The sequence below is a fragment of the Oryx dammah genome, unplaced genomic scaffold, assembly GCF_014754425.2.
Source record: "Oryx dammah isolate SB20612 unplaced genomic scaffold, SCBI_Odam_1.1 HiC_scaffold_16, whole genome shotgun sequence".
Classification (NCBI taxonomy): Eukaryota; Metazoa; Chordata; class Mammalia; order Artiodactyla; family Bovidae; genus Oryx; species Oryx dammah.
Window position 1 is genome coordinate 2524616 of NW_024070200.1, and position 13238 is coordinate 2537853.

General features: G+C 50.3%; 1 protein-coding gene across 1 annotated transcript in view; it reads right to left on the reverse strand.

The window, feature by feature from the left end:
- The window catches only part of RCOR1 (REST corepressor 1), a 127074-nt gene that overhangs the window by 1082 nt on the left and 112754 nt on the right, over positions 1–13238 (reverse strand). Inside the window, exon 12 of the mRNA XM_040256888.1 lies at positions 1–12472. This exon is cut by the window's left edge and continues 1082 nt beyond it. Within this exon, the coding sequence (XP_040112822.1) occupies positions 12431–12472 (42 nt within the window). The 3' untranslated portion in view covers positions 1–12430. The remainder of the gene's footprint in view (positions 12473–13238) is intronic.

Here is a 13238-nt window from a genome sequence, read left to right on the forward strand (position 1 = left end):
TCAGTAGCTGCGGCTCCTGGGCTCTGGAGCACAGGCTCAGTAGCTGCAGCTCCCAGGCTCTGGAGCACAGGCTCAGTAGCTGTGGTGCACATGCTCAGCTGCTCCACTGCATGTGGGCTCTTCCTGCATCAGGGATCGAACCTGTGTCTCCTGCATTGACAGGTGGATTCTTTACCACTGAGCCACCAGGGAAGCTCTCCAGTTCTTTTAAGTAGTTGGCATGTATTTGTTATAGTATTTCACTCAAATTTTATCATAGTTATATGCAGGTCGGGCGGCCTGACCACTTCACGCCACCATCAGACTGGAAGTCTTCAATACTTCCAGTGGTAAAAAACGTGTAACATAAAATTTACCTTCTTAACCACTTAGATGTGTACAGTTCAGTGGTGTGAAGTACATTCACACTAACCATCACCAACCATCTCCAGAACTCTTTTCACCTTGCAAAATCCAAACAGTATACCCATGAAACAAACACCCTCTCCCCTCCAGCAGCCGGGAGCCAGCATTCCACCGTCTGTCCCTGAATTTGCCTATTCTCAACACCTCATGTAAACGGAATCATACAGTATTTTTCTCTTTGTGGCTTACTTGACTTAGCATAAAGTCCTTGTAATAGACTGAATGTTTGCGTCCCCACAAAATCCTTATTTTGATACAAGGTGGTGGTATTTGGAGGTGGGGCCTTTGGCAGGTAGGTAATTAGGTCGTGAGGGTAGAGCCCTTATGAATGAGATTAGTGCTCTTATAAGACATTTCAGGAGGACATTTTTGAGGACACAGCAAAGACAGCTGTCTAGAAACCAGGAACAAGGTCTTCATCAAAAACCAAATCAGATGATGCCTGGATCTTGGATCTCCCAGCTTCCAGGGCTGTGAGAAATACATTCTTTTTCTTAGCTCCACAGTTCGTTATTTTGCTATTAGCAAGCCAAGTGGACTAAGACAGTCCTCAAGGTACTTCCTCGCTGTAGTGCATCTCAGATCCCCTTTGAGACTGAACAGTATTCACGTGACACGTTTGTTTATCCATTCATCTGTCGAAGGACGCTGGGTTGCTCCCACTTTTTAGCTTTTGTGAATAGCGCTGTTGTAAACATGGGTGTACAAATACTTCTTCAAGATCTTCCTTTCAATTCTTTGGACATACATCCCGAAGTGGAATTACTGGGTCAAACGATAATTCTATCTTTAACTTTCTAAGGCCCTTCTAAGAACTCTCTTCTTTTGCTTAATTTGGCCAGAGTTTGTTCCCGTCACTAGCAAACATGAGTCCTTCAGATGCGCACCATTGGCCCAGCCTGTGGCATGCTCACTAGGATGACAAGTCAGAAGACTGCAGACTGCCAGGCTCCCTGGAAACTAGAGCCAGAGGTAAAAGCTCTTTATCAGTAAGTGCAAGGCAAGGAAAGTGAGGAATAAGGAAAGCAGCAAGAGCAAATTTAAGAAGGTGCAGGGGTTTCCCTGGTGGCTCAGATGATAAAGAATCTGCCTGCAGTGCAGGAGATCCAGGTTCATTCCCTGGCTTGGGAAGATAACTCACTCCCTTATTCTTGCCTGGAGAATTCCATGGACAGAAGAGCCTGGCGGGCTACAGTTCGCAGGGTCAGAAAGAATCGGACATGACTGAGCGACCAGCACTTTCACTTCCATTTCTGAACCAGCCATAGTTTCAAGACAAACTGATTTGTTCAACCTCATGATACATTGTCAGTGAGGCTGTATGAAGCTATACATCTCTGCAGAGTCCAGGGTGTGAGGAAGAAGAATTAATAGGCTGAGTCCAGCCATCCTCTATGGCTGGAGTTCAGGGAGGGCATCAACGCCTCTCACAGTGCCGTGGCTACCGAGAAGATCCTACTGTGTTTGGTACTTCAGCAGCAGCAGGAAGTCTCTGGGCCGGAGGCAAGGGGTTCAGTCTGGCTATGAGGTGAAGCATTACTGGAGTTTCTTGAGCCACGGGAGCCCAGGAGTCTCTGCCGCTGCAGCACACCTGAGTCTGTGATCATGGTAACAAACAAGCCGATGCAAGGATGCAAGGACTAGAGAGCAGAGCATGCAGGCAGGTCTAGGGTGATGTGTAAAGTGAATGTAGTATGGGGTGGGGGAAAGGGTACAAATATTCAGTTATAAGGCTGATAAGTGCTGAGGATCCAATGCACAGCGTGGTGACGATTCTATAGTAATACTGGATCATGGGACTTCCATGGAGGTCTAGTGGTCAAGAGTTCTTGCAGTGCAGGGGACTCAGGTTTGATCCCTGGCCAAGGAACTAAAATCCCACCTGCTGCAGAGCAACTAGGCCCTCAAGCCACAAAGAAGATCTGACACAGCCAAAAATTGATGAATAAATAAATATACTCTCTTGTATACTTGAAATTTGTTAAAAGTAGATCTTAAATGTTCTCACCATACATCTTGACAATATCAAGCCTTCCAATCCATGAACATGGGATGTCTTTTGTCTTTAATTTCTTGCAGCAACGTTCTGTAGTTTCCAGTGTACAAACCTATTCTTTCCTTGGTTAAATTTATTGCTCAGTATTTTTTTTTTAAGCCACTATAAATGGAATTGTTTTCTTAATTTCCTTATCAGATTGTTCATTGTTAGTGTATAAAAATTATAGACTGATTTTCATGTGATTTTTTTTATCCTGGTACCTTGCTGCATTTATTGGTTTTAAGTTCCTTTGTGGAATCTTTAGGATTTTTTACATATAAGATCATATCATTCATGAACAGAGATTATGTTACTTCTTCCTGTCCAATTTGGATGCCTCTTATACTTTTTCTTGCCTAATTGCTCTGGTGAGGACATCCAGTACTACACTCATGAAAGCAGGCATCCTTGCCTTCTTCCTGATCTTAAAGGAGGCGCTTTCACTCTTTCACCACTGAACATGACGTTCACTCACGTATGGCTTTTGTTATGCTCAACCCTTTGCCTTCCGGACTCTGGTGTTTCTCATGAGAAATCTGCTCATTATCTTACTGAGGATCCCATGTGTGTGCAGAGTTGCTTTTCTCATCTCTTGCTGCTTTCCAGATTCTCTTGGCTTTTGACAGTCATTATAACATGTGTTTGTGTGGGTCTCTGACTTCATCTTACCTGGAGCTCATTGAGATTCTTGGATGTTTATATTTGTGTCTTTCATAAAACTTGGGAAGTTCTTGGCCATTATTTCTTCAAATATCCTCCCTGCTCCTTTCTTTTTTGCCTGGGACTCTCACAGTGTGTACAGAAGGTGGTTGCAAAGCTTCTCCATAGGGTGGCAGGGTGTTCAACTACAAGAGAAAGCACAGGCTGATGCTCACATTGTGACTGCTAAGGTTCTGTGGGGTGAAGCAAGTCCACGAGTAAGAACAGTTGGGTTGAGTGAGTGTGTGGTGAGGATACTCGGAGATGTAACTCACTGGGGCCACTCCTCCAAGAGTCTTTCCTACCAGCGACGTCAGGGAAAAGGGGTCATCAGGGCCACCTCTGTGGTCAGGGCCAGACAAGGGCAGAATTATGTCCCAGTGCTGCTGTGAAGAGGGCTGATGGAAGCCCGGGCCTCACGGTGCTGCTGGGCAGGATTCACCGGGCACCACCAGGCCCTGGGCCCAGAGCCCCAGGCTACAGAGGAGCCAAAGATCACCCCCCGGGAGGAAGGGCCTGGGAGACCTCAATGGCTGGGCGGCCTGAAATGGAACACGGTGGGGAAATTTCCAGAGTCCTCTCTAGACAGCCTGGTGCCATGGGAGGAGATGGGGGTGCCCAGGCCTTAGTCGAGGAGGGCAGCTGGACACCAGGTCCAGTCAGCCCTGGGCACTATGCAGGTTCAGGGACAGGTGCGCGGTGACCAGCGGGGCATCCAAAACCAACTGTCGTGATGGCGGCAGCGTGAAATCGGGATCTGTTCTAGAGACGAGCAGCCCCGGAGACATGAGTTCCCTTGCAGGAAGAGAGAGTGCCCACGGCCAGCGTCGGCAGAGGCTGAAGGCGGGAGAGGAGACTCTAGAACTGGCCCTGGGGCCTGGACTCAAGATGGGGAGCCGGGCCATGCTTGCTGGCAATGGGGGAGCTCAGAATGGGCCCAGCCTTGGGGGCAGCCAAACGGAAGAGGCCCCCTCACCTTTCGCACAGCAGTTCGGCCACCCGGCGGCCACAGCAGCAGGCCTGGCGAGGAGCGGTCTCAAGGCGCACCCACCAGCTGCCGGCTGAGTGACCCTGTGCCCGTCGCTGCAGCGCTCTGGCCTTGGCTCCCGCAGACACAGGGGCGGGGGGACGGTGTGCACCTCCTTCACAGTACAGTCTTCCTGAGCCTCGGAGCAGGGACGGCCAGGGACCAGCAGTGTCAGCGAGCTGTCTAGGATAGAGGGTACACAAGAAAATGGCTTCGGGGGGTGTTTCTAATTCTGAACATACTAACTACAGGCACTGCCCGTACAAATGCTGCACATGAGCATGTGGACACGGAGGCGCCTCATCAGTAAATCCCTGTCTGATAAGAGCGTGCCACCAAACCCACTGGAGAGCCACTGGTCTGGGGGTAGGACTGGAGACGGGAATTTGGGAAGAGAAACGAGGGCTCCGTCTGAAGGCCCATGAACTGTGAGAAACTTGGTTCATCCCCTGCTCGCAGGAGATGAGGCGACACACACTCCTGAGAAAACTGGTCTTTGTGGAAGGGAAGGGTGAACCTTCTGTGGGGCATCTCCTCTCTGCAGGCCCCTGAGCTGGACTAAGCCGTCTCCAGGCACTGCCTCGGGTAAGTCAGACGGCTATCGTCCTGCTTCACAGATGAGGCGGCTGAGGGGCGACTGAGGCCGTGTCCCAGGGCCTGAGGAGGAGGCCACTCAGTAGAGCAGAGCCTCTGGCATGTCCAGCCCCAACTCAGTTCTAGAGTGTCCTTTCTGCTCATCCAACTTGGGAAGACATTCTTTTCCTAGTCTCGGTCTCCCCTACGACCAGGATGGTAGGCCCTTTGGTGAGGCTGCCATGAGTGTCACATCAAGCAAGACATGTTTGGTCCCTGGAGGCCAAGACCATCTTCAACAAATCAAGCAATTAATACTAAAAACCACAAATAATTTCCTATTCATGATTATGCAGAATATAAGAGCTAATTGCTACTAGATTTACTTTTCAATCAGTTAAGTGTCATGAGCCACCATCCGCCAAATAACTTCATTCCATGAAGAGTCTTGGCAGGAGGACAAGGCGCCCCCTCCAGCAACGCCTGTCCTTGGGCAGGACGTTGGCCTGAGGCCCAGGGTCACCAGCAGCTGCCCAATCCAGAGGCCAGGGAATCCCTGACAGAAACCACAGCTGGAGAGCCACGTGCCAGCGTTCAGCCCTACCCTGTCCTCTGACCCTGACGGCCAGGGGGCAGCCTTCAGGGGGGAGTCTGTGTGCGGTGCCTGCAGGTAACTTGGCTGCTCCCCATCTCCAAGCAGCAGCGACATTCACCAGCCTCGGCGTTGAGTGGGGACCTAGACTGACACAGGCATCACCATGGAACCACAGGAAGTTCCAGCAGCCTCCAGTGGGTGGCGAGGAAACAGGCCCGTCCCGCATAAACCACGGGGTCTGCAGGGACGCCAGGCCAGCTGCCACTCCTTCAGCTGTCACCTCCTCAGGGGTGCCTTCCAAGAATGCCCCAGGTGGGACGCTCCCCCCACGGCCCACTTGGGTTCGAGCAGCACTGCCTGTGGCATCTCGGCTGGAAGGTGTCTGTGGAGTGTCTCCGTCCAGGACTCTTGGTCAGCTGGCACCGTGCATGCGGCACCTTACCGGGGCGGGGCGGCGATAGCGCACGGGGACGGAGGACCAGAAAACCAGGCTGCACAGAGCGCTCTCCAACCTCATTCCTAATGTACCAGCACCAGACCTTTAATTCCAGTTCATTTTTACCCCAGTCCTTGGGCAATTAAAAAAACGCAAATAGCTTGAGAAAGAAGCAAAGGGCCTGGAAAACCCCAAACCTCTCAGCTCATCCGTCTCTAGATGCCCAGGAACCAGCGGCCACCGAGTCCCCCTCCCCTCTGGGGGCGGCCATCACAGACCACAATGGGGCCTTTCATCCTGCACACAAGGGCCAGCAGGCACTCATTCTTCTTCTTCAACGTGCTGACATCACAGCTCTTTATTCCACAAGCCTGTTATCGCCAGTTGTGGGCACAAAGATGACTAGGACAGTCTTGGATCTCATGAAAAGCTTATGAAGCACCTTGGATCAACACGTTTAATTATCGCAGAGATAGGCAGGGCACAGGGCAACAGGCTGCCTCAGTCATGGCTGATGGAAAGAGAGGCTGCACAATCCCTCTGGGAGAAACACACCACTATGCGTCAAGTGTCAAAGTGAACCGATTTCTGGACTCAAATCCCAATCTTAAATATTTATCCCCACAACTACACTTGCCTGTAGGCAAAATGACATAGGCTGGCTCCAGTCTTCTGATATCATGATTCTTCACGGACTATCAAATAACACAGTTTAAATAAACAGTGACTGTCATAACTGGATACCATGAAACCAATGCAGAGGAATGAAGCAACTTCCTATCCGACTGGGGGTTGGTGTAGCGGACTAAGGTACCACCCTGTGAGGCAAGAACAGCATACACAATACAGTCCGCCTCTGCAGGCACCCGTGGACGGGGAGCCCGTGGACGGGGAGGGCTGACTGCACCCTGCTACAGGGGCAGCTTGAGTATCTGTGGATCCTGGTGTCTGTGGTGTCCTAGAGCCAATTCCCCACATACTGACAGAGAGACGACTGCACGTTATCTGCATGGAAACGTGTGTGACACGTGCAAGTGAGCGTGCATGCTTGTACACCTGCTGATACGCTCTCAGACGAGGAGCAGAAGGGGCAAGTGGCTGGAGGCCACAGGCGGGGAGCTTACGTCCCGCTGTCTGCCTTTTGTAACAAGCATGCTGGTTACCTATTCAAAAGAAGAGCAAACGTAAAGCCATTTCTTTGTGGTACAGTACCAAGAGGAAGTGCAGAGACGTACGTAAGTGGCAGAGGCCCTGAGGCTGGTTCCTCTGCTGAAGCTGGAGTCCTGAGCTACGGGTCAGGACTTCAGGGCCCTGCAGGGGGGTGTGGCGTCATTTCTAAGAAAAGCAGAGGTTGGCCCTGCAGTAGGCATGTGATGTGGCTTAAGACAGAATGAAGGGCTTTTCTGGAATGAATGAGCTTTTCTGGAAGGCAGAGGGAGCGTTTTAAGCGGGAAAGGGCCCTGATTATGGCTGGGAGATGCGGGATGAGAGCAAGCAGGAAAAGAGGCATGTCAGGATCAAGATGAATCCGGAGCGAGAGCATCAGCTCAGGACACTGGGAGGGGCCTGAGCTGTCACGGGACGTAGTAATGGAGGAAGGCCCTCGAGCGGGGGGTCAGAGGCAGGTGACACCGTGTTTCTAGTTTGATGAGCTTGGACACAGCAGTGCCACACACGGAGGAGGAGAACTCAGAGAGCGCAGTGAGGAGGGGGAACTTCATCAGAAGCCCGAACAGCCCTCACCGGGCCCACCCCAGCTGCCAACGTGGCCTCCTCTGTCCCTGCCGCACACCCTCTCAGTCTCCTGAAGGAAAGCCCGGGCCCTGGCCTTGGCACTGGCTCCCTCTGGGTCTGGACCAGAGTCACCTCCAGAGACATGTGCTGACGTCTCTGAGCCTCTGAGCTCCTTTCCCAGGGGCCACCCCTGGCAGCACCACACACATGCTCTGCAGACACTCAGCACAGTGACTGTGTCTGCCAGGCAAGGGCCTCTGGGAAGCGTCACGCAAAACCCATTTGCTAAGGGAAGTCACCACACAGAGTGAGCCCACCTGTGTGTTTTACATGTTGTGTGAGGCAAGGCTGATTTTTATACAAGTGTTATCTAACCAAATCCTACATTCCGGCTAAAAAGGACCACAGAGATGGCCACTGGGCACTCACGGAGGTCCTCATGTGATTCAGAGAGGCACTGAGACCTGGGCCGTGTCCACTGGGCTGACCAGAAGCAACACAGGCAGTCATCTCGCCTCTTCTCTCCCACAGTCCCGTGTCTGTGCTGAGGCCGGCAGCCACGTGTCAAAGCCCACTGGAGCCGAAAAACCATTAACAGGAAAAAAATTCCTCTCATCAAACCTACACATTTAAGTCCTCAACTATCACAAACATAACAAATTCATGTCCAATGATTTGATCCCAACCGTAGGATCATCATATATTATAAAATAAAAAATGTAGTTCAAGTAGATCTAAGGGTTATAAACAAAAGCACCCCAGCCATGTGCTCCCACAGTGCGCAGTGCTGGGGAATGGACGCTTTCAGAAACCCAGAGGCCCCGGGCAAGAGGCAGGGAAAACCCACTTGGTGTCAGTCAGGGTGGGCTGCTGCTTTGATGGAGCCTGGAGGGTCAGAACAGTCTTTTGTTTCATATTTTATTACATCAATGGCTTGAAAATTTTTATTTAACTTCAGCAAATATTGGAAATAGAAAAATGAATTCTGCAGAATTTCACAAATAAATCTTTCAGTCTCTACTAACAAATGTTATCATTCAATGGCTAAGCAATTATAATGCTATGAACATTCACCACAATGAATGTGCTGAAATAGAAAACAGGCAAAAAGAGACATTAAAATATTACTTACAACAGCATTATTACAACATATTTTCTTTAAAATTCCAACATGGATTTTTATCACTTCAAAAGATATACAGCATTTCCATTATATTTGCAAACTTAACCTTATACATCTTTTAAAATCTTGAAAAAATTTTTAAGCAATCTAAAAAGCACTTAGCAAAGTTGATAAGTCTACGTAATGGAATACTATCTGCTCCAGTACAGACTTGAGTTCAGGAGAAGGGCTGTAAACACTCATTATCATACAACATGCATAGGCTGTACTGACCTTCCTTCGCTGGACTGTAACGTTACTGCAATTGTGCTTCACTATAAGGAGGGAACGCTGCAGAGGTCCGGGGAGTGGCAGAGAGAGGGTTTGTTTTGAGCATTGCACAAGATCACTAGATTCAAATTAGCTAACCACCTCGAGTCAACTTGAGATAAAGTCTCACTTGATATCACAAGCTTGAATCCGGGGTCACTCAGTTTACATCAGGCTAGACAAGAAACGAGGCTCTTGGGTGAGCTGGCTTCATCCGACCTTTGCTCATATAAGCAGGGATCCAGTTAGTGTAATGCACTATTTGGCTTATTTTTGGTATGCAATTATACCAATAGTACAATCTGATAATCAGAAAGACAAAAATAGGGCATAGTTGAAATTAAAGTGACAACGAGCACACTTAGAGTGGCGTGTGGCAACAGTCAGCTTTCCAAACTCAACTACGTTCTCTTTTTCATTTTTTGATCGGAGGTTTACGACCATCAAAGGATCTGGCAGGTTAAAAACTATCCAAAGCCATCTTGAGGAACTGATGTTTGGTGGGCGTGGACGCACCGAGACGACGTGGAGAGGCGGGGTCTACACTAACCTCGGGGTCCCACCGACTCCGGCGCTGCCGCCCCACGGCTCCCCACTCAGCAGGAGCAGGCAGGGCTGCTTCCTGCTTAAGGAGTGATCCTACAGAATCCATCACTGTTTCAGACCAGTCAAAACAATATTCAAGTAACAAGGTGTTCAAATGAGTTAAGTGAAAAAATGTTTACCTAACACTTTACACATCTACATAAAATTAAATAAAACAAACTTTTAATGCATATGCAATACAATTTATATCTTTCAGGATTTCTAAACTAAAAGGTAAACTATCATTTGCTTCAATGGTACTATATTTTGCACAATAACTTATACTTAGGAGAAATTTTCCACAAAAAATATATATAATTATGACATTCACATTGATAATTTTTAAGAAGACAAAGCTTAAGTGAACACTGCATCTGAAGCAGCGGTCATCATGGACCCTTACACATCCAAACACAACCTGCTGACGTACCCAAGTCTTGGTATGTTAGAAAGGGTCGTCCCATAAATAAGACCAAACCACTTCACTTCTAAAGGGAAGTGATTTCTTGCATTTACAACATCATTGCAAAGACAGTGTAATGAAACAGTTTAAAACACAGTGCTATCTTATGCATGAAACTACAACGAAGGCAGTCAGGCAAAGACAACTATCTTTTTTCCTTCTAGCAAATGAAAACCACACCCCTCTTTCCCTTGGCGAGAAAGCCAAAACCCAGTGGCCACAACGGCAAGTACACCAGCTCCGTGACTCTTCGGGACTGGAGACCACCTGTCTCCAGGAGCCAGGTCAGGGGACGTCTAAGCACAGACGGGCCTGGCACTGCCGGTGTGCCCGCCGCGCAGCACAGACCAGCACCAGCCCTGAAGCACTGCCAAGCAGGATCGACTCTTGAGGGAAGGAGCCTGGGGGTGAAAAGAGGAAGCACGACTGGCAGACAGACCGCTGCAGCGAGGTGCCCACTGCTTCTCTAACGAGCAAGGAGGTCTGGAGAAGAGGCCAGGCGCAGCGGGAGCCTCCAGGCCTACTGTCCCCTTTCAGCAACGTGCAAAACTCCTGCCACCTCTTGCCCATGTTTTCCTGCCATGTTCCAATTAGGCGGCAGGCTCACGACAAAAACAAAATGGACCCTGCACAGTGACCACTGTTACTGCGCTGCCCGCCTGGCACAAGCAGCAGGGGCGCCAGGCTCCTTGGAGGCTCTTCCTCACCAGCCCTCACGTGACCAACAGACACTGTGTGCAGGGACAGGTAGGTGATGGGCGCCGGGAAAGTCCCGTCTCACTCCCTTTCTGATAACCTTTCTCCAGATTTCAAAAAAAGAAGTACAATTCCAAACATTCTAGGTGTCTTGCTGACCCTCTTCCTAAAGAGAAAATCAGCTGACTTAAAAAAAAAAAAAAGGCAAGGTGCGTGGGAGTCAAAACAACAAATTTTAATTGCATATTTCAAATTCTTAAGAACTCTGTTTATGCCTTAAAGCATCTGGAATTTTTTTCTTTTTGGTATTGAAAGCACAAAAAATACTTCATTGATGCAAAAACCAACAACAAAAAAGCTCCTTCCACATATTTAGTGCAGACTGAACCGACCACGGGCCAGGGAATGGGGCACACCAGGAGGCATGGCGCAGTCTACCCTAAGCCCCTTCAGAGGCCCATGGCCTGGCAAGAGAATAAAAGTGATTCTGGAAGTTTTAGATATCTGTACAGTTTAAATATCTGTACTTGTTCCCAGCCCAACCAAAAGGCATCACATACCCCTTTGCAGATGGTTTCTTCCCAGCTGGACTCACTAGAACCAGTGACCGAACACGTCCCTGCCTGTTCTGTAACATCGAGGGGCGGTGCTTGCACAGCCAGCACGTGACAGAGAAGAGGCTGCGTGGAGAGAGGGGCAAGAGGCCAGGTGTCCCAAGAGGACAGCGCCCAGAGAGCACAGAGCCTTGACAAAGCCGTCGCCAGTGGCCTCAGGCCCTTATCACTGCCCCACGTGGCATCGAGCATCTGCACGCTGTCAAGCGCCTGCAGCAAGGCCTCCCCGTCTCATCTCAGTGATGTCATCTTTGGCAAGCAATCAACTTTAAAGAAGAAATAAGACACTGAAACAGAAAAGAGGGTTGAAGACATGGTTGCCAAAAGGAGAAGGCACCAATTCCCAATGTACAAGCACCAGGTACAGTGTATGGACACTCTTGGAGCTGGGGGCGGGGAGGGGAAGGAGAAGACAGGGCGGCGCCCGTCCTGGGGTGACGATGCTGAAGGCAGCGAGTGCTAGGGTCCACGATCCTCCAAGGACAGTGCGGAGAATGAGCTTTCTACCACACGGGCAGGGAGAGGGGAGAGATTTAAGCAAGTGAATCTATAAACCATAATGACATCTACACCGAGGGAAGGGGAGTTGTATCAGGCTGTCTGGCACTATAGAGGCTATGACGCAGTCTGCCAATACGCGGTGGTTTCTGAAGAAGCATGGTATCACTTAGGTGGATGCCTCAGAAAAGAACAAAGGAAACTTCCCAGAAGGCCAACGGGTCACAGTTACTCTGAAAATTACATTATGCACAAAGTAGGGATTGCAGGCCATGCAGGAACAGAGTCGCACCTCCGAGTGACTCCTTGTTCCGAAGCCGCCAACGGGGAAGAGCTGCCGTAGGTGGGCCGGGGCTCCATGGGGGCGGCGGGCCCCGGCGTCGCAGAAGCGTGCAGGCCACGGGATCCCCGCACTGAGGCGGAGTGAGACACAGAGAGCTCTCGGGGAAGCGGCCCCGCATGAGGAACGAGCGAAGAATTAAGGCAGGTGTAGCCCAGGACTGCGAGTGTGTGCCTTTTTGGTAATAGCTGCTTGTCCACAGAGCTGTGATGCGGATGGCTGGGTGAAGTCTGGAGGTACCTGAATCCTGGAAAATGCAGGCGTCCACACCAAGCGCTCAAGCCACCAGAGTGTCTCAGGAGGCAGATGAGTATCTGACATCAAGAACAGAAGCAGCCTGAGCGAGGAGGAAACAGAGAAACACAGACAGGTCACCAGAACGCGCTGCTGACTCTGGTCTGGGGCAGCCCCCCTACCCTCTCCAGCCCCACAGCTCCCAGGCCAGGGTGCAGAGGTGGAGGCTGCGCCAGGCCGCGTGGGCAGGTCTCCATGGCCACGTGCCTGGACCTCCAGGCCCCGCTTTGCCCTTCCAACTGTGCATCCGGGGCGAGTTAGCAGGGTCCTTGTCAGCAGCAGGTGCCCAACACCACGGTCCACCTCACAGGGTTAAGGGGCCCGCACAGGGTTAAGGGGCCCGCACAGGGCCTTCAGGTGCCCTGCTGGGAGTCCCAGCACCCACACTGGTTAGCAGACAGCTGCAACATAAAGGCTGCAGCTTCTTATAAACTTCACAGGCCTTTCTAATTCTCTACTCTCATGTTTAAAGACTGACTGCTGGAACTAGGCCTCAAGGTCACCGAGGGTCTCAAGAGCTTGCTGCTCCCCCATGGTGTCTTATTTCTAAGGAAACAGCCAAACTTAGAGTCCAAAATCTGAAAACAGCTGTGCCTTCAGGTGAAACCCCAATTTATGAGAACTGTTACTAGTGAAATCAATTTCTCCTTAATAGTAATACACTCAATCGCTCTACACTTTTTAAGTGAGAATGTTTACCTCCAAACCAGTCACCTCAGCGTCATTCCACACCTTTCTGACACCTCCCCGGACTCCATCTGTGCCCGCCCCTCCCCAGAGAACCCTGAGTCTCACACGCTCAACCCTCG